At 42.5% G+C, this 22,167-nt stretch overlaps 1 protein-coding gene across 10 annotated transcripts in view; it reads left to right on the forward strand.

The window, feature by feature from the left end:
- mbd1a (methyl-CpG binding domain protein 1a) overlaps positions 1-22,167 on the forward strand; it is a 48,790-nt gene that overhangs the window by 17,017 nt on the left and 9,606 nt on the right. For 6 of the 10 annotated variants that reach the window (XM_045696543.1, XM_045696549.1, XM_045696547.1 and 3 more), the window contains 11 exons: positions 1,158-1,195; positions 3,496-3,588; positions 5,563-5,622; positions 7,632-7,763; positions 7,890-7,934; positions 8,181-8,234; positions 9,842-9,910; positions 10,029-10,181; positions 15,291-15,743; positions 17,722-17,802; positions 21,360-21,464. In XM_045696543.1, the coding sequence (XP_045552499.1) occupies positions 1,158-1,195; positions 3,496-3,588; positions 5,563-5,622; positions 7,632-7,763; positions 7,890-7,934; positions 8,181-8,234; positions 9,842-9,910; positions 10,029-10,181; positions 15,291-15,743; positions 17,722-17,802; positions 21,360-21,464 (1,283 nt within the window). The remainder of the gene's footprint in view (positions 1-1,157; positions 1,196-3,495; positions 3,589-5,562; positions 5,623-7,631; positions 7,764-7,889; positions 7,935-8,180; positions 8,235-9,841; positions 9,911-10,028; positions 10,182-15,290; positions 15,744-17,721; positions 17,803-21,359; positions 21,465-22,167) is intronic. The other 4 variants (XM_045696548.1, XM_045696546.1, XM_045696550.1 and 1 more) reach the window with 4 other exon arrangements.

Consider the following 22,167-nt stretch of genomic DNA (forward strand, 5'->3'; position numbering starts at 1 on the left):
GTCCAGACTCCCAGGGCTAGTAGTGAGTTAGTGGAGCTAACATGATGCAGCCCAGACTCCCAGTACAGGCTAGCAGTGAGTTAGTGGAGCTAACATGATGCAGCCCAGACTCCCAGTACAGGCTAGCAGTGAGTTAGTGGAGCTAACATGATGCAGTCCAGGCTAGCAATGAGTTAGTGGAGCTAACATGATGCAGTCCAGGCTAGCAGTGAGTTAGTGGAGCTAACATGATGCAGTCCAGGCTAGCAGTGAGTTAGTGGATCTAACATGATGCAGTCCAGGCTAGCAGTGAGTTAGTGGAGCAGACCCGGGGGATCTATAGTAAGGGGTCTGCTGCACTGATACACAGGCTTGATCCGTGAGACACATTTTGACAGAAGTACCGAAATAATCAAATTATAGTACCGACCTGTTTTTCATGTTCTAGTATCAAAAAAAGTACTGACGTTTTGGTATACCGCGCAACACTAGCGTGTGCACATGTTGCTCCGGAGACAGTGCTGTTCTTCCTTCAGACAAGCATGCGTTAAAACTGTTCATTTGCTTGTAAATATCCAACCTCATGAAAATGTATATTCTACCTAATAGATGTATAACTTTATGAGCTGGATTGCCTGTCTTTGCAATTAGTTTATTTGCCTTTGTGCTCGTTAGCATATTTAGCTAGCAGCCGCTATGGAAATTCGCTAGCACTTGTGCAATTTATTTTTATTCTGGTAAAGATTTTTTATTTTTTTAAACACAAATGCAGAATCTTCGGACTTTTAAAGTCAGATCCACTATTCTGAAATAACATTTTAGAACCAATAAATGGGCTTGACAACCAGAAACACATGTAGAAGTTTAGAATTCTTAATGAACCAGATAATCACCAGTAATTTCTGGTAGTTTATCAAAGTTAGCTGGTACACTCTGTAGTGTACTTCCAGGGATGTTGGGATTCCTGACCACGGTGTGTGTGGAGCACTTGAAGGTGTGGCAGTTATATCTAGAAGACAAGAGTCAACTGTAAATCTTTGTCGCTTGTTGGTTCAAATTAGTCTTCGAGGACCATGTAAAAAGAGTCACTTTGAGTGGCTGTAGTTGGAGTTTTTCTACATGCGCGGGGCATCTGTGTGTCTGTTTGGTTGAAGTATTTGTGTTTTTGTTTTCTCCAGCTGAGAAGAAACAGTCCCCAAGTATTGTGTTCAGAAAGGTAAGACCGACCTAACATGATCCATCTCTGCCTGCATGCCGAACTGTCTTTCACTCTGCATGTGTTGGCTACTCCTGTTCTGCTAGTCTGATTGGATAAGCATCCTTTTAATTCTGTGGCTGTTTACTATCTTCTGTAGTATCCTCCCTGTCCTATGTTAGTGTAAGGTGAAGTTGCCCCTAAGACACTGATCCTGAGTCAGTTTAGCATTTTCTCCACTAATGGTTAGGTTTGGTGGGGAGGAATCTGACCCTGGATCACCCCACAATGTCCTGTGTTGGTCCTGATGCACATTTCTTTTAGTTGCAGCAGAGTCAGGGTCTGTCAGTTGGTCCAGTCTTTATACGGCCACCAGTCTGTCAGTTGGTCCAGTCTTTATACTGCCACCGGTCTGTCAGGGTCTGTCAGTTGGTCCAGTCTTTATACTGCCACCGGTCTGGCAGGGTCTGTCAGTTGGTCCAGTCTTTATACTGCCACCGGTCTGTCAGTTGGTCCAGTCTTTATACGGCCACCGGTCTGGCAGGGTCTGTCAGTTGGTCCAGTCTTTATACTGCCACCGGTCTGGCAGGGTCTGTCAGTTGATCCAGTCGTTATAAATCCACTAAAAAGTAACACAATAAGAATAACATAACGAGGCTATATACAGGGGGCACCGTTACCGAGTCAGTTGAGGTAATCTGTACATGTAGGTGGGGGCGAAGTGACCTATGCATAGGTAACAAACAAACAGCGAGTAGCAGTAGCGATCACTGTCCGTGATAAGAGATGAGGGGGGGAAAAAGGCCATAGTTCCATTGACAGACTCTGCTGAGGTACAGTAATAATTAACAACTTTCAACAGAGTTGAAGGTATGACAGAAGTTATGAGGTGGGTAGGTGTGGGTAGGTGGTAGATCTTGGTGAATATTGCTGGTTTTGTAGTTGGGTATCCCACTGTGGTATTGTGTTGTCGTCTTAGTGTGAGCTATAATGTTTAAATTAACGGAACGTTCGCTTTAAGGGCAGGGGATTAAGGTTTGCTATTGAGGGAGGACTGTGTGGGGGCAGGGGGAGGTGTGTTTCAGCTGATGACAGCTGGAAAAACTCTACCCCGTCACTTCCACAACCTGTCTCTACCCTATTCATCCGCTGACGCTATATATATATATATATATATATATAGTCCTGGAAAACAAAGAGAAATCAAGTGAAAGACGAGTACAATGGGAAAATAAACACTGCTATATAAGGAGTAGGGACTCTGGTCGCCTCTGGTCGCCTAGCAACCGTGCTCCTGGACTTTCTGGTCCCCTCATGGTTTACATTGGTTTAATCTTAGAAGACCAGATGTGTTGAAATTAGTCAATCACTGAAGTGATCAATTAGCTTTGTAGCTCAGTGTAGTGCCTAGTTGGGACAACATCCTGCTCTACGTGCAGTACTCTAGGAAGCGTACCCCTGAGCCATTTCCGTGATTACCCCACATGAGGGTCTATCACCATTTCGGAGCGGACTAGAGCTGTTGCCACACAGGGTGTTGAAGACGGGCTGAATTCACCACAATAATGCATTTTAATGTTTCTATGTTTTTAGAAGGTGTTGATTTAGTTTCTAAGGCAAGTGCAGCACAAACATTGGGCTATTTGCGCTTCAGAAGTCGTTGTCAGCTCACTAATGACAGGGTCTAGAACTGAGCCTTGCGGGACGCCACAATAGTTGTTGAATAGAATAATTCTTAGCGTAGCGTTTGTTTCCATATTTATCTTTTTTTTTTTTTTTTTTTTCACTGACCGCTAGATTCCAGACTAATCAATGCATGGGTTAAAGCTGTTTCATTTCTTTCTACTAACTAACCTCTTATTAACTTTTACAAACATGAGTGCAAACCGCATGGTTTTTATGGTAACGGGATAGTTGTCTGGCTCTAATGGATAGGGTTGCAACATGCTGCTAACTATCCCAGGTTTTCTGGGGGATCCCGGTTGAAGGGGGATTACTTTTATTTCCTCCTGATTTTTACTGGAACGTTGGGAAATATAATCACATTCTGCAACCCTACTAGAAGTACATTAGTAAATGGCCACCTTATTCCCTATATAGTGCACTACACTGTGGGCCTGGTCAAAAGTAGTGCACACTATATGGATTCCGGTGCCATTTAGAACTCAAACATAGTGTGATTGTGTTGTTGCTGGTTGCTCTGTTCCTCCCATCTTCCCTTCCCGTAGTGTGACTGTGTTGCTGGTTGCTCTGTCCCTCCCATCTTCCCTTCCCGTAGTGTGACTGTAATGTGACTGTTGTGCTGGTCGGTCTGTCCTCAGGTGGGAGGGGATAAATGGGTTCTAGGGGGGAAACAACTGGAGTTCAAAGAAGAGGAATTCGGCAACGGCGGCAAGACTCCACTTTACGCTAAGGTACGCTTTATAACCTGACTCCGCTTTACGCAAAGGTACGCTTTATAACCTGACTCCGCTTTACGCAAAGGTACGCTTTATAACCTGACTCCGCTTTACGCAAAGGTCCGCTTTATAACCTGACTCCGCTTTACGCTAAGGTCCGCTTTATAACCTGACTCCGCTTTACGCAAAGGTCCGCTTTATAACCTGACTCCGCTTTACGCAAAGGTCCGCTTTATAACCTGACTCCGCTTTACGCAAAGGTCCGCTTTATAACCTGACTCCGCTTTACGCAAAGGTCCGCTTTATAACCTGACTCCGCTTTACGCAAAGGTCCGCTTTATAACCTGACTCCGCTTTACGCAAAGGTCCGCTTTATAACCTGACTCCGCTTTACGCAAAGGTCCGCTTTATAACCTGACTCCGCTTTACGCTAAGGTCCGCTTTATAACCTGACTCCGCTTTACGCTAAGGTCCGCTTTATAACCTGACTCCGCTTTACGCTAAGGTCCGCTTTATAACCTGACTCCGCTTTACGCTAAGGTCCGCTTTATAACCTGACTCCGCTACGCTAAGGTCCGCTTTATAACCTGACTCCGCTTTACGCTAAGGTCCGCTTTATAACCTGACTCCGCTTTACGCTAAGGTCCGCTTTATAACCTGACTCCGCTTTACGCTAAGGTCCGCTTTATAACCTGACTCCGCTTTACGCTAAGGTCCGCTTTATAACCTGACTCCGCTTTACGCTAAGGTCCGCTTTATAACCTGACTCCGCTTTACGCTAAGGTCCGCTTTATAACCTGACTCCGCTTTACGCTAAGGTCCGCTTTATAACCTGACTCCGCTTTACGCTAAGGTCCGGCTTTATAACCTGACTCCGCTTTACGCTAAGGTCCGCTTTATAACCTGACTCCGCTTTACGCTAAGGTCCGCTTTATAACCTGACTCCGCTTTACGCTAAGGTCCGCTTTATAACCTGACTCCGCTTTACGCTAAGGTCCGCTTTATAACCTGACTCCGCTTTACGCTAAGGTCCGCTTTATAACCTGACTCCGCTTACGCTAAGGTCCGCTTTATAACCTGACTCCGCTTTACGCTAAGGTCCGCTTTATAACCTGACTCCGCTTTACGCTAAGGTCCGCTTTATAACCTGACTCCGCTTTACGCTAAGGTCCGCTTTATAACCTGACTCCGCTTACGCTAAGGTCCGCTTTATAACCTGACTCCGCTTTACGCTAAGGTCCGCTTTATAACCTGACTCCGCTTTACGCTAAGGTCCGCTTTATAACCTGACTCCGCTTTACGCTAAGGTCCGCTTTATAACCTGACTCCGCTTTACGCTAAGGTCCGCTTTATAACCTGACTCCGCTTTACGCTAAGGTCCGCTTTATAACCTGACTCCGCTTTACGCTAAGGTCCGCTTTATAACCTGACTCCGCTTTACGCTAAGGTCCGCTTTATAACCTGACTCCGCTTTACGCTAAGGTCCGCTTTATAACCTGACTCCGCTTTACGCTAAGGTCCGCTTTATAACCTGACTCCGCTTTACGCTAAGGTCCGCTTTATAACCTGGCTCCGCTTTACGCTAAGGTCCGCTTTATAACCTGACTCCGCTTTACGCTAAGGTCCGCTTTATAACCTGACTCCGCTTTACGCTAAGGTCCGCTTTATAGCCTGACTCTACTTTGGGGTTTTAATGTATACCATATTTTAAGGTTGCCGCCCAAATGGCACCCTATTGCCTATTTATTGCACTACTTCTGATCAGGGCCCACAGGGTTCTGGTAGAAAGTAGTACACTATATAGGGAAAATGTTGCCATTTGGGAGGCAATACTAAATGAATGAAATTGACAGCACTCCAAAAATACACTTTTTTTTAAAAAGTATTAATTCCACATGGAATTAGCATTCATCCTCCTCCTCCTGTGATGCGTTTTTGATAAAGTACTCCTCCTCCTCATCGGCTCTTGGTTTGTGCATTGTTTTTCAGAAGAAGCGTAAGCGGTTTGGACACAAATCAACCAAGGTCACCAGGAGACCTAGTATATCGGTAAGTGGGATGTAGGATTGGACCATTTTCATTTAAATTCCAGTCCATTTTAGGAAGTACACTAAAATTACAATTCACTCACAAAAGCTTTTCAAAGAGGAACATTTTGGAATTGGAATGTGGTTTACTTTCTTGAAGGGTAGGTAGCATAAACAACCACCTGGACGTTATGGATTTGCATTAGTAATGACGTCAAAAGTCCCAATGCAAAGTTCACACCTCCCTTTTACATTTTTCGAGTTATTAAAATGAAATCCGATCAGACGTATTTTTTTGTTTTGTGGTGTGATGTCACAGGGGTTCCAGGACGGCCGGTCTATTCCCAACAATGTAAACTTCATACTAAAGCAAATCGTGTGCGCTCATGACTACTGGTACATTTTCAGCCAACTTACAAGCAAATACAAATCATCTTGCAAGGTTGCTATCCAACTAGCCTGCTAATGTTAGCCCTATAGCCCTACCAGCCTGTAGCACTACATGAGTGAGACAGTTGTTTTTTTTTTTTTTTCAACACCTAGCTAGCTAATTTACATATTTAATAGCGAATTGAGCCAGAATGAGCCTTCTAACCAGTTATCAAAGAATGTTAGGCTATATACAGTGCGTTCTGAAAGTATTCAGACCCCTTGACTTTTTCCACATTTTGTTACATTACAGCCTTATTCTAAAATTGATAATTGTTTTTCCCCTTATCAATCTACACACAATACCCCATAATGACAAAACAAAATGTTTTAACACATTTTTTTCTAATTTTAAATAAAAATAAATGAAATATTACATTTACATAAGTATTCAGACCCTTTACTCAGTTCTTTGTTGAAGCACCTTTGGCAGCAATGACCACATCGAGTCTTCTTGGGTATGACGCTACAAGCTTGGCACACCTGTATTTGGGGAGATCCTCTCAAGCTCTGTCAGGTTGGATGGAGAGTGTCGCTGAACAGCTATTTTCAGGTCTCTCCAGACAAGTTCGATCGGGTTCAAGTCCGGGCTCAAGCTGGGCCACTCAAGGACATTCAGACACTTGTCCCAAAGCCACTCACGCGTTGTCTTGGCTGTTTCTCATGGTCTGAGAGTCTTTAGGTGCCTTTTACTGAGGAGTGGCTTCCGTCTGGTCACTCTACCATAAAGTCCTGATTGGTGGAGTGCTGCAGAGATTGTCCTTCTGGAAGGTTCTGCCATCTCCACAGAGGAACTCTGGAGCTCTGTCAGAGTGACCATCAGGTTCTTGGTCACCTCCCTGACCAAGGCCCTTCTCCCCTGATTGCTCAGTTTGGCCGGGCGGCCAGCTCTAGGATGAGTCTTGGTTGTTACAAACTTCTTCCATTTTAAGAATGATGGAGGCCACTGTGTTATTGTGGACCTTCAATGCAGCAGACACACCTGTCTATATAAGGTCCCACAGTTGACTGCATGTCAGAGCAAAAACCAAGCCTTTTAAAATCATGTCCAATCAATTGAATTTACCACAGGTGGACTCCAATCAAGTTGTAGAAACATCTCAAGGATGATCAATGGAAACAGGATGCACCTGAGCTCAATTTTGAGTCTCATAGCTAAGGGTCTGAATACTTATGTAAATATGGTATTTCTGTTTTTTTTATTCTTAATAAATGTGCTAACATTTCTAAAAACCTGCTTTCGCTTTGTCATTATGGGGTTGTGTGTAGATTGCTGAAAAACATTTATTTAATATATTTTAGAATGTGGCTGTAACATGACAAAATGTCAAGGGGTCTGAATCCTTTCTGAATGAGCTGTAGATAATAAATTATATTTATTTATTTATTTATTTATTTATTTAACAAGAATGTTATATATATATATATATAAAACATTCTTGTAAAATCCCAGTTGGAAGTTATCCTGCAATCAGGATGGAATTAGCAGGAAATCCTTGAATCCTCCAATCGGGATTTGGGGAAAGGTAACGCAATTTTTGCGACCTTTTTTATAGGCTACAGATAAGGTCAAAGGTCAAGATTGTTTTGTTGTCCCCACAGAGAAAAGTCAAGATGAAAGAATCTGTGAAGGAACTGGAAGAGGAGGAGGAGGAGGAAGAGGAGGAGGAGGGGGAAGAAGAGGAGGAAGAAGTAGAAGAAAAGCCACAGAAGAAGATGAGGACTCCTCAACGGGTATTTGTTGATTCATTGAATTGATGATGATTGATTGGTTTTGGTTGTCACTGTCTTTGCGTACAAAAAGCATTTGGATGATATGATGTCAATTTGAATTTCTCATAATTATGTGTAATCTTCCAGAAGGTAAAAGAGGAAGAAAAACAAGAGTTGAAACCACAGAGAAAAGTTTGTATTTATGAATTTATTTTAATATGGGTGTTTGTCAATTTTGTTTTGTATTTAAACGCCACTTTAAATGTGTACATGACACTGCAACAAAATTTCCCCATGGGGATAATAGAGTCAATAAGTACACGGATGGGTCTAATCCTTAGATTTATGAATTTAGCATAAGCGGGGTGTAAACGCTATATACTCACCAAATAAAATTAAAAAAGTTGCGTAGGCTAGCAAACCCATGTCTTTTTACAGAAGGTACAGGTGAAAGAGAAGGAGGAGGAAGTAGAGTGGAAGCCAGAGAAAATTGTGAGTTTTTTTAAATGTTTTATTACACTTATTTATTTAACCAGGAAGTCCCATTTTTGAGTTTTGAAGACCTCTTTGTAATGGGAGGCGAAGACGTTGTCTGTCTTCACTATATAATGGATATGCCACTCCCATAGGTCAATTATATAAGAGAGATCCTAGAGTAGAGCCTTGAGGGACACCACCCACATGGATACAGCGTCAGGAGTGAAGAGTCCTCAACATGCGTTTTATTATTAGGTGTGTGACAAGGGCTGTGCCCCAACTGACACCATATTCCCTAATATAGTGCACTATATACAGTGACTTTAGAAAGTATTCATACTCCTTGACTTATTCCACGTGTTTTGGTGTTACAGTCTGAATTCAATGTGGATATGGATTACACACAATATCCCATAATGACAAAGTAATAGTTTGGGGGGGAATGTTTGCGAATGTATTTAAAAAAAAAATGAAATGCAGAAATATTTAATTTACATAAGTATTCACACCCTTGAGTCAATACATGTTAGAATCAGCTTTGGCAGCGATTTACAGCTTTGGGTCTTTCTTGGTAAATTACTAAGAGCTATGTGACTCGAAATTGAGTTCAGGTGCATCTTGTTTCCATTGATCATCCTTGAGATGTTTGTACAACTTGATTGGAGTCCACCTGTGGTAAGTTCAATTGATTGGACATGATTTGGAAAGGCACACACACCTGTCTATATAAGGTCCCACAGTTGACAGTGCATGTCAGAGCAAAAACCAAGCTTTGAGGTCGAAGGATTTGCCCGTAGAGCTCCGAGACGACAGGATTGTGTCGATGCACAGATCTGGGGAAGGGTACCAAAAAAATAAAAAATCTCTGCAGAATTGAATGTCCCCAAGAACACAGTGGCCTCCGTTAATTCTTAAATGGAATATGTTTGGAATCACCAAGACTCTTCCTAGAGCTGGCCGCCCGGCCAAACTGACCAATCGGTGAAGGGCCTTGGTACTGGTCGTAGAAAAAAATAACTTCACTGGATTTTGGAATACTAAAATAGATTCCAGAACAGCCTAACCCTTCTTTGCGAGGCTTTGGAAATCCTCCCTGGTCTTTGTGGTTGAATCTGTGCTTGAAATTCACTGCTTCGAAATGAGGGACCCTAACAGATAATTGTATGTGTTGGGGGTACAGAGATGAGGTAGTCATTCAAAAATCATATTAAACACTATTATTGCACACAGAGTGAGTCCATGCATCTTATTATGTGACTTGTTAAGCAAATTTTTTACTCCAGAACTTATTTAGGCTTGCCATGTCAAATGGATTGAATATTTGACAAGACATTTCTGCGTTTTCATTTTTTATTAATTTGTAAATAAAAATAATAATAAAAAAATAAAAAACACAATTCCACTTTGACATTATGGGGTATTGTCTGTGTGTGTGTGTGTAGGCCAGTGACCACAAAATCTAAATGTAATCCATTTTTAATTCAGGCTGCAATAACGAAATGTGTTAAAAAGTCACTGTAGGGAATCGGGTGCTACTTGGGATACATCGAAGGTAACTCCCTAGATGTTTATTTTTTATTATTTTTTTTGTGACATTTCTCCTTCCTGTTGTCATCCTACAGGTGTATAACCACAGCGAGGGGAGTGAGTCTGAAGAGACGCATGAACAGACTAATATCTCACGTATAACGGTGAGTCAGTGGAAGACTTGAGTCCCAGACGGCTTTCTTTCTACCCCTCTTTTTCCTGCTCACTCGCCCAGGTACGACTAATTCTTGATTTGTTTCTTCCTCTCTCTCTCTCTCTCAGGGTAAATTGAAGAAGCGTACTCAGGGCTGTGGTCAGTGTGCTCCTTGTCAGCGTACAGATTGTGGTAAATGCGTCTACTGCCTGGATAAGCCCAAGAACGGCGGGGCCAACAAAAAGAAACAGAAGTGCAAGTACCGTCGCTGTCTTAATATGGTACATATGGTTCTGGTGTATGGCTCTTAATATGGTACATATGGTTCTGGTGTATGGCTCTTAATATGGTACATATGGTTCTGGTGTATGGCTCTTAATATGGTACATATGGTTCTGGTGTATGGCTCTTAATATGGTACATATGGTTCTGGTGTATGGCTCTTAATATGGTACATATGGTTCTGGTGTATGGCTCTTAATATGGTACATATGGTTCTGGTGTATGGCTCTTAATATGGTACATATGGTTCTGGTGTATGGCTCTTAATATGGTACATATGGTTCTGGTGTATGGCTCTTAATATGGTACATATGGTTCTGGTGTATGGCTCTTAATATGGTACATATGGTTCTGGTGTATGGCTCTTAATATGGTACATATGGTTCTGGTGTATGGCTCTTAATATGGTACATATGGTTCTGGTGTATGGCTCTTAATATGGTACATATGGTTCTGGTGTATGGCTCTTAATATGGTACATATGGTTCTGGTGTATGGCTCTTAATATGGTACATATGGTTCTGGTGTATGGCTCTTAATATGGTACATATGGTTCTGGTGTATGGCTCTTAATATGGTACATATGGTTCTGGTGTATGGCTCTTAATATGGTACATATGGTTCTGGTGTATGGCTCTTAATATGGTACATATGGTTCTGGTGTATGGCTCTTAATATGGTACATATGGTTCTGGTGTATGGCTCTTAATATGGTACATATGGTTCTGGTGTATGGCTCTTAATATGGTACATATGGTTCTGGTGTATGGCTCTTAATATGGTACATATGGTTCTGGTGTATGGCTCTTAATATGGTACATATGGTTCTGGTGTATGGCTCTTAATATGGTACATATGGTTCTGGTGTATGGCTCTTAATATGGTACATATGGTTCTGGTGTATGGCTCTTAATATGGTACATATGGTTCTGGTGTATGGCTCTTAATATGGTACATATGGTTCTGGTGTATGGCTCTTAATATGGTACATATGGTTCTGGTGTATGGCTCTTAATATGGTACATATGGTTCTGGTGTATGGCTCTTAATATGGTACATATGGTTCTGGTGTATGGCTCTTAATATGGTACATATGGTTCTGGTGTATGGCTCTTAATATGGTACATATGGTTCTGGTGTATGGCTCTTAATATGGTACATATGGTTCTGGTGTATGGCTCTTAATATGGTACATATGGTTCTGGTGTATGGCTCTTAATATGGTACATATGGTTCTGGTGTATGGCTCTTAATATGGTACATATGGTTCTGGTGTATGGCTCTTAATATGGTACATATGGTTCTGGTGTATGGCTCTTAATATGGTACATATGGTTCTGGTGTATGGCTCTTAATATGGTACATATGGTTCTGGTGTATGGCTCTTAATATGGTACATATGGTTCTGGTGTATGGCTCTTAATATGGTACATATGGTTCTGGTGTATGGCTCTTAATATGGTACATATGGTTCTGGTGTATGGCTCTTAATATGGTACATATGGTTCTGGTGTATGGCTCTTAATATGGTACATATGGTTCTGGTGTATGGCTCTTAATATGGTACATATGGTTCTGGTGTATGGCTCTTAATATGGTACATATGGTTCTGGTGTATGGCTCTTAATATGGTACATATGGTTCTGGTGTATGGCTCTTAATATGGTACATATGGTTCTGGTGTATGGCTCTTAATATGGTACATATGGTTCTGGTGTATGGTTCTGGTGTATGGCTCTTTATGGTACATATGGTTCTGGTGTATGGTTCTTTATGGTACATATGGTTCTGGTGTATGGCTCTTTATGGTACATATGGTTCTGGTGTATGGTTCTTTATGGTACATATGGTTCTGGTGTATGGCTCTTTATGGTACATATGGTTCTGGTGTATGGCTCTTTATGGTACATATGGTTCTGGTGTATGGCTCTGGTGTATGGCTCTTTATGGTACATATGGTTCTGGTGTATGGTTCTTTATGGTACATATGGTTCTGGTGTATGGTTCTTTATGGTACATATGGTTCTGGTGTATGGTTCTTTATGGTACATATGGTTCTGGTGTATGGCTCTTTATGGTACATATGGTTCTGGTGTATGGCTCTTTATGGCACATATGGTTCTGGTGTATGGCTCTGGTGTATGGCTCTTTATGGTACATATGGTTCTGGTGTATGGCTCTTTTATGGTACATATGGTTCTGGTGTATGGCTCTGGTGTATGGCTCTTTATGGTACATATGGTTCTGGTGTATGGTTCTTTATGGTACATATGGTTCTGGTGTATGGTTCTTTATGGTACATATGGTTCTGGTGTATGGCTCTTTATGGTTCTGGTGTATGGCTCTTTATGGTACATATGGTTCTGGTGTATGGCTCTTTATGGTACATATGGTTCTGGTGTATGGCTCTTTATGGTACATATGGTTCTGGTGTATGGCTCTGGTGTATGGCTCTTTATGGTACATATGGTTCTGGTGTATGGTTCTTTATGGTACATATGGTTCTGGTGTATGGTTCTTTATGGTACATATGGTTCTGGTGTATGGCTCTTTATGGTTCTGGTGTATGGCTCTTTATGGTACATATGGTTCTGGTGTATGGCTCTTTATGGTACATATGGTTCTGGTGTATGGTTCTTTATGGCACATATGGTTCTGGTGTATGGCTCTGGTGTATGGCTCTTTATGGTACATATGGTTCTGGTGTATGGTTCTTTATGGTACATATGGTTCTGGTGTATGGTTCTTTATGGTACATATGGTTCTGGTGTATGGCTCTTTATGGTTCTGGTGTATGGTTCTTTATGGTACATATGGTTCTGGTGTATGGCTCTTTATGGTACATATGGTTCTGGTGTATGGTTCTTTATGGCACATATGGTTCTGGTGTATGGCTCTGGTGTATGGCTCTTTATGGTACATATGGTTCTGGTGTATGGTTCTTTATGGTACATATGGTTCTGGTGTATGGTTCTTTATGGTACATATGGTTCTGGTGTATGGCTCTGGTGTATGGCTCTTTATGGTACATATGGTTCTGGTGTATGGCTCTTTATGGTACATATGGTTCTGGTGTATGGTTCTTTATGGTACATATGGTTCTGGTGTATGGTTCTGGTGTATGGCTCTTTATGGTACATATGGTTCTGGTGTATGGTTCTTTATGGCACATATGGTTATGGTACCTAAACATATGGTTCTTTATGGTATATGGTTATGATATATGGTTCTATATGGTACAGTTGAAGTCGGAAGTTTACATACACCTTAGCCAAATACATTTCAACTCAGTTTTTCACAATTCCTGACATTTAATCCTAGTAAAAATTCCCTGTCTTAGGTCAGTTAGGATCACCACTTTATTTTAAGAATGTGAAATGTCAGAATAATAGTAGAGAATTATTTTATTTCAGCTTTTATTTCTTTCATCACATTCCCAGTGGGTCAGCAGTTTACATACACTCAATTATTATTTGGTAGCATTGCCTTTAAATTGTTTAACTTGGGTCAAACATTTCAGGTAGCCTTCCACAAGCTTCCCACAATAAGTTGGGTGAATTTTGGCCCATTCCTCCTGACAAAGCTGGTGTAACTGAGTCAGGTTTGTAGGCCTCCTTGCTCGCACACGCTTTTTCAGTTCTGCCCACAAATGTTCAGTAGGATTGAGGTCAGGACTTTGTGATGGCCACTCCAATACCTTGACTTTGTTGTCTTTAAGCCATTTTGCCACAACTTTGGAAGTATGCTTGGGGTCATTGTCCATTTGGAAGACCCATTTGCGACCAAGATTTAACTTCCTGACTGATGTCTTGAGATGTTGCTTCAATATATCCACATAATTTTCCACCCTCATGATGCCATCTATTTTGTGAAGTGCACCAGTCCCTCCAGCAGCAAAGCCCCCACACAACATGATGCTGCCACCCCCATGCTTCACGGTTGGGATGGTGTTCTTTGGCTTGCAAGCCTCCCCCTTTTTCCTCCAAACATAACGATGGTCATTATGGCCAAACAGTTATATTTTTGTTTCATCAGACCAGAGGACATTTCTCCAAAAAGTACGATCTTTGTCCCCATGTGCAGTTTACTGTGGATATAGATACTTTTGTACCTGTTTCCTCCAGCATCTTCACAAGGTCCTTTGCTGTTGTTCTGGGATTGATTTGTACTTTTCACACCAAAGTACGTTCATCTCTAGGAGACAGAATGCGTCTCCTTCCTGAGTGGTATGACGGCTGCGTGGTCCCATGGTGTTTATACTTGCGTACTATTGTTTGTACAGATGAACGTGGTACCTTCAGGCGTTTGGAAATTGCTCCCAAGGATGAACCAGACTTGTGGAGGTCTACAATTTTTTTCTGAGGTCTTGGCTGATTTCTTTTGATTTTCCCATGATGTCAAGCAAAGAGGCAATGAGTTTGAAGGTAGGCCTTGAAATACATCCACAGGTACACCTCCAATTGACTCAAATGAGGTCAATTAGCCTATCAGAAGCTTCTAAAGCCATGACATCATTTTCTGGAATTTTCCAAGCGGTTTAAAGGCACAGTCAACTTAGTGTATGTAAACTTCTGACCCACTGAAATTGTGATACAGTGAATTATAATTGAGATAATCTGTCTGTCAACAATTGTTGGAAAAATTACTTGTGTCATGCACAAAGTAGATGTCCTAACCGACTCGCCAAAACTATAATTTGTTAACAAGACATTTGTGGAGTGGTTGAAAAACTAGTTTTAATGACTCCAACCTAAGTGTATGTAAACTTCCTACTTTAACTGTATGCGGTTCTTTATGGTATGTGGTTCTTTATGGTATGTGGTTCTTTATGGTATGTGGTTCTTTATGGTATGTGGTTCTTTATGGTATGTGGTTCTTTATGGTATGTGGTTCTTTATGGTATGTGGTGGTTAAGAGGAATGTGTTTTCAATTTGTGTTAGATTATTTAGCTAAATCTTGTGACATTGTTTTTCATAGACTATTTAAATTGTATTTCACACACACACACAAACTCTTAAATGCCTCTTATAGGCGTTATTCTGTATGTATGTATGTATGTATGTATGTATGTATGTATGTATTTGTAATTAAAGCCTTCTCCCTCCAGCCCACCAAAAGGGACTTAATGGGAAGCTTCTTTAAGAATCACCTGACAGAAGACCCAGGTGGCCAGAGTGTTCCCATTGGACTAGGAAGTGTACTTCCAGGAAGTGTTCCTATTTCACCAGGAACTGTAGTAGGACATGGAGCAGGATATGTACTATTAGGAAGGACACTTTCAAAATGGCATATGATAAAACCAGGAAGCGGATCAAAAGTTGGGACAGGGAGGGGACGCGGTCGGCCCCCTAAACACTTCACCAAACGGAGGAGACGAGTATGGAGCCAGGTCCCCTCGAGTGATACGACAGAGACTGACGAGACTGAGGAGGAAGAGGAACCGGTGTACACCGTTGCCTCCCAGTCGTTGGAGTACAGCCCTGGGGGAGAGGACGGAGAGAGATGGGCGGAACTTCAGGAGTACGACGACGACGACGATGTGCCTGAACAAATACCTCAGGTAAGCTCTCTCTGACGGTCTCTGTGGTTGAGTCCCAATAACCTCTCCTTTCTCCTGAAGTGTGCACTTTCCTTCATGGATTTGAAAGGAAATGGTTGGTATATGGAACCCACCCCCCCACTAGCCCATGCCTATACCTATCCAATAATTTTACATTTAGGGTAGTAGTGAACGAGTGCACACTTCAGGAGGAAGGAGAGCTTATTGGGACACACACCCATATCTTTGTTCTGTCCTAAACCCAACCTCTTTACTTTATCCTATCCCAGGTATTCCTTAATCCTTCTAACCCCCCCAAAAAAATATATAGATGTACTATTGTAAAGTGGTTGTTCCACTGGATATCATAAGGTGAATGCACCAATTTGTAAGTCGCTCTGGATAAGAGCGTCTGCTAAAAGACTTAAATGTAAACGGGGCACGTTAAATCGGCTTACAAGCCCCATCTGGCCCGTGGGCCGCCAGTTTGAGACCGCTGTTCTAGATCAGGGGTTTTCAAACCTCTCGTCGGGGATCCCCAGCCGTTCCATGTACCTGAACTATTCAAGAACTTTCACACCTGATTTGAACTAATTATTAGGTAAAGATAGTAGGTCAATTGTGAAACGTCTGGGAGTCCCCGAGAATCACTGTTCTACATGGTTCTCTATATCACTGGTTCCCAAGCGGTGGGCCCTGGAGGGGAGGAGCTCTCTCGGGTGGGCCCTGGAGGGGAGGAGCTCTCTCGGGTGGGCCCTGGAGGGGAGGAGCTCTCTCGGGTGGGCCCTGGAGGGGAGGAGCTCTCTCGGGTGGGCCCTGGAGGGGAGGAGCTCTCTCGGGTGGGCCCTGGAGGGGAGGAGCTCTCTCGGGTGGGCCCTGGAGGGCAGGAGCTCTCTCGGGTGGGCCCTGGAGGGCAGGAGCTCTCTCGGGTGGGCCCTGGAGGGGAGGAGCTCTCTCGGGTGGGCCCTGGAGGGGAGGAGCTCTCTCGGGTGGGCCCTGGAGGGGAGGAGCTCTCTCGGGTGGGCCCTGGAGGGGAGGAGCTCTCTCTCGGGTGGGCCCTGGAGGGGAGGAGCTCTCTCTCGGGTGGGCCCTGGAGGGGAGGAGCTCTCTCTCGGGTGGGCCCTGGAGGGGAGGAGCTCTCTCGGGTGGGCTTTGGAGGGGAGGAGCTCTCTCGGGTGGGCCCTGGAGTAACTTTTTTTCTTAATCGTGATCATTTTTTTGAACGCTCACTTGTAAATGTAACCGGTGGGAATACACATATAATTAAGACTCGGGAGCATTAGGTCAGATAATACATTGAATGGCATATGGTTCCATCTGTATCGCTGTGTCAGCGTCCAGTGTGCTCAGGCTGCTGTTACATTTGGATCATTTGAGGAACAAAGGTGACAACAACAAGTCAGATTTTTAGGCTTAGCTGTACTACAGCCTCTGCCGTAGAAACAAACGGAGCGTTGCTTTGTGTCCATGGTTACACTTTTTTACAATGCAGAAAATCATCTTGTCTCAAACTGTTCAAAACTAAACATCTATTTTACTGGAGCTTTTATTTTTGTCTATGCGGAACGCTCTTCAAGGTGTACACACATTATCATGAGTAAGGATCTGTCCAACTATTAAAATAGTTCAAACAACTCCTATTTTTATTATATTTTTTTTATATAAAATTATTATGATTTTTTTATTTTTTTTATGTCACATAAAGTGGATGATTTGCAGTATGGATCAGATGAGATGGAGGTCATTCCCTGTGTGGCTCAGTTGGTAGAGCATGGTGTTTGCAATGCCAGGGTTGTGGGTTCGATTCCCACGGGGGGCCAGTACAAAAAAATATAAATAAATGTATGCATTCACTACTGTAAGTCGCTCTGGATAAGAGTGTCTGCTAAATGACTAAAATGTAAATGTGTAAATAAATGAATAAGGACATTTTAGGTGGGCCGCAGAATTTGTTATCCACGGCACAATGTGATGTTTCTTTATCTTCCTCTGGTTCTAGATGTCTCCATCCTATATGCCTGTGAACCCCAGTAGTGGTGTGTCTGGGTCAGATGAACCTTACCCCAGCAGCTGTGTCCAGGTAAAGACCAACAACGCATACAAATGTACAGTTGAAGTCGGAAGTTTACATACACTTAGGTTGGAGTCATTTAAACTCGTTTTTCAACCTCTCCACAAATTTCTTGTTAACAAACTGTAGTTTTGGCAAGTCGGTTAGGACATCTACTTTGTGCATGACACAAGTAATTTTTCCAACAATTGTTTACAGACAGATTATTTTCACTTATAATTCACTGTATCACAATTCCAGTGGGTCAGAAGTTTACATACACTAAGTTGACTGTGCCTTTAAACAGCTTGGAAAATTCCAGAAAATGTTGTCATGGCTTTAGAAGCTTCTGATAGGCTAATTGACCTCATTTGAGTCAATTGGAGGTGTACCTGTGGATGTATTTCAAGGCCTACCTTCAAACTCATTGCCTCTTTGCTTGACATCATGGGAAAATCTAAAGAAATCAGCCAAGACCTCAGAAAAAGAATTGTAGACCTCCACAAGTCTGGTTCATCCTTGGGAGCAATTTCCAAATGCCTGAAGGTACCACGTTCATCTGTACAAACAATAGTACGCAAGTATAAACACCATGGGACCACACAGCCGTCATACCGCTCAGGAAGGAGATGCGTTCTGTCTCCTAGAGATTAACGTACTTTGGTGCGAAAAGTACAAATCAATCCCAGAACAACAGGCTACCCGAAACATTTGACCCAAGTTAAACAATTTAAAGGCAATGCTACCAAATAATAATTGAGCGTATGAAAACTTCTGACCCACTGGAATTGTGATGAAATAAATAAAAGCTGAAATTAATAATTCTCTCTACTATTATTATTCTGACATTTCACATTCTTAAAATAAAGTGGTGATCCTAACTGACCTAAGACAGGGGATTTTTACTAGGATTAAATGTCAGGAATTGTGAGAAACTGAGTTTTAAATGTATTTGGCTAAGGTGTATGTAAACTTCCGACTTCAACTGTACGTACACACTGCATTCGGAAATGATTTTGACCCCTTGACTTTACACATTTTGTTAGGTAACATTTTTATTCTAAAATGGATTAAAATGTTTTTTTTCCCTCATCAATCTACACGCAATACCCCATAATGACATCGCAATACCCCATAATGACATCGCAATACCCCATAATGACATCGCAATACACCATAATGACATCGCAATACCCCATAATGACATCGCAATACAAAAAACAACTGAAATATCACATTTACATAAGTATTCAGACCTTTTACTCAGTACTTTGTTGAAGCACCTTTTGGCAGCGATTACAGCCTCGAGTCTTCTTGGGTATGATGCTACAAGGTTGGCGTACCTACAGTACCAGTCAAAAGTTTGGACACACCTAATCATTCCAGGGTTTTTCTTTATTTTTTACATTGTAGAATAATAGTGAAGACATCACAACTATGAAATAACACATATGGAATCATGTAGTAACCGAAAAAGTGTTAAACAAATCAAAATATATTGGAGATTCTTCAAGGTAGCTACCCTTTGCCTTGACAGCTTTGCACTTATCCCTAATTGCTCATGTAATTCGCTCTTGATAAGAGCATCTGCTAAAATGTAAGTCTTTTAATTTATTTTTATTTCACCTTTTATTTAACCAGGTAGGCTAGTTGAGAACAAGTTCTCATTTACAACTGCGACCTGGCCAAGATAAAGCAAAGCAGTGTGACACAAACAACAATACAGAGTTACACATGGAATAAACAAAAAAAAGAAAGTCTATATACAGTGTGTGCAAATGGCATGAGGAGGTAAGGCAATAAATAGGCCATAGTAGCGAAGTAATTACAATTTAGCAGATTTAACACTGGAGTGATAGATGAGCAGATGATGATGTGCAAAAGAGCAGAAAAGTAAATAAAAACAATATGGGGATGAGGTAGGTAGATTGGGTGGGCTGTTTACAGATGGACTATGTACAGCTGCAGCAATTGGTTAGCTGCTCAGATAGCTGATGTTTAAAGTTAGTGAGGGAAATATAAGTCTGCAGCTTCAGCGATTTTTGCAATTCGTTCCAGTCATTGGCAGCAGAGAACTGGAAGGAAAGGCGGCCAAAGGAGGTGTTGGCTTTTGGGATGACCAGTGAGATATACCTGCTGGAGCGTGTGCTACGGGTGGGTGTTGTTATCGTGACCAGTGAGCTGAGATAAGGCTGAGCTTTACCTAGCATAGGCTTATAGATGACCTGTAGCCAGTGGGTCTGGCGACTAGAGCATACAGGTCGCAGTGGTGGGTGGTGTAAGGTGCTTTGGTGACAAAACGGATGGTACTGTGATGGACTGCATCCAGTTTGCTGAGTAGAGTATTGGAGGCTATTTCATAAATTACATCCTCGAGGATCGGTAGGATGGTCAGTTTTACGAGGGTGTGTTTGGCGGCGTGAGTGAAGGAGGCTTTGCTGCGAAATAGGAAGCCGATTCTAGATTTAATTTTGGATTGGAGATGTTTAATATGAGTCTGGAAGGAGAGTTTACAGTCTAACCAGACACCTAGGTATTTGTAGTTGTCCACATATTCAGAACCGTCCAGAGTAGTGATGCTAGTCGGGCGGGTGGGTGCGGGCAGCGAACGGTTGAAGAGCATGCATTTGGTTTTACTAGCGTTTAAGAGCAGTTGGAGGCCACGGAAGGAGAGTTGTATGGCATTGAAACTCGTCTGGAGGTTAGTTAACACAGTGTCCAAGGAAGGGCCAGAAGTATACAGAATGGTGTCGTCTGCGTAGAGGTGGATTAGAGAATCACCAGCAGCGAGAGCGACATCGTTGATGTATACAGAGAAAAGAGTCGGCTCGAGAATTGAACCCTGTGGCACCCCCATAGAGACTTCCAGAGGCCCGGACAACAGGCCCTCCGATTTGACACACTGAACTCTATCAGAGAAGTAGTTGGTGAACCAGGCGAGGCAGTCATTTGAGAAACCAAGGCTGTTGAGTCTGCCGATAAGAATACGGTGATTGACAAGAGTCGAAAGCCTTGGCCAGGTCGATGAATACAGCTGCACAGTAATGTCTCATATCGATGGCGGTTATGATGTCGTTTAGGACCTTGAGCATGGCTGAGGTGCACCCATGACCAGCTCGAAAAATCGGATTGCACAGCGGAGTAGGTACGGTGGGATTCTAAATAGTCGGTGATCTGTTTTGTTAACTTGACTTTCTAAGGTTTTAGAAAGGCAGGGCATGATGGATATAGGTCTATAACAGTTTGGGTCTAGAGTGTCACCCCCTTTGAAGAGGGGGATGACCCTTACCCCCGAAAGAGAGGTTGAACAGACTGGTAATATGGGTTGTAACAACTGCTTGTAGAACACTTTTTTTCCCCCATTTTTGTTTTTTTTTTCCCCCCACCTGTGATCAAGAATCTCTCCATTACTCCCACCTTTTAGTTTTGGATGTTACGGTAGGCTATCGCTGGTACTCCATGCAATTCCAGGCAAGGGCAGGTCAACAAACTCCCTTGTTCCGCACTCAGCATCCGTCACACCAATTTCAATTGACCATAATGCATCTATAGTATAATTGTATTAAAATCCCTGCCCCTATCCCCAGCCCTACCCCCAGAGCTGTTACCAGAGCGACCATGGCAACCTCCAGTTCATCAGGATGAACGGCAACCAAATTACCATCATCCCTGGTCCCAGCCTCGCTTCTCAGGTAGTGAGTCACACACACACACATCATGAACCGTATTCACAAATTAGCTAGCTGGTGCCGAATGGGACTTTTCACTGGAAATCTATTGCATTGTCCCAGCTTGGTGCATATAACCAGCCAGTCTGTAGGTTTAGTTAAAACCAGCTAGTGCGTAGGTTTAGTTAAAACCAGCTAGTGCGTAGGTTTAGTTAAAACCAGCCAGTCCGTAGGTTTAGTTAAACCAGCCAGTGCGTAGGTTTAGTTAAACCAGCCAGTCTGTAGGTTTAGTTAAAACCAGCCAGTCTGTAGGTTTAGTTAAACCAGCCAGTCTGTAGGTTTAGTTAAACCAGCCAGTCTGTAGGTTTAGTTAAACCAGCCAGTCTGTAGGTTTAGTTAAACCAGCCAGTCCGTAGGTTTAGTTAAAACCAGCCAGTCCGTAGGTTTAGTTAAACCAGCCAGTCCGTAGGTTTAGTTAAAACCAGCCAGTCCGTAGGTTTAGTTAAAACCAGCCAGTCCGTAGGTTTAGTTAAAACCAGCCAGTCTGTAGGTTTAGTTAAAACCAGCCAGTCTGTAGGTTTAGTTAAACTAGCCAGTCTGTAGGTTTAGTTAAACCAGCCAGTCTGTAGGTTTAGTTAAACCAGCTAGTCCGTAGGTTTAGTTAAAACCAGCCAGTCCGTAGGTTTAGTTAAACCAGCTAGTGCGTAGGTTTAGTTAAAACCAGCCA

Source organism: Salmo salar, chromosome ssa15 (assembly GCF_905237065.1).
Source record: "Salmo salar chromosome ssa15, Ssal_v3.1, whole genome shotgun sequence".
In the NCBI taxonomy this organism is placed as follows: Eukaryota; Metazoa; Chordata; class Actinopteri; order Salmoniformes; family Salmonidae; genus Salmo; species Salmo salar.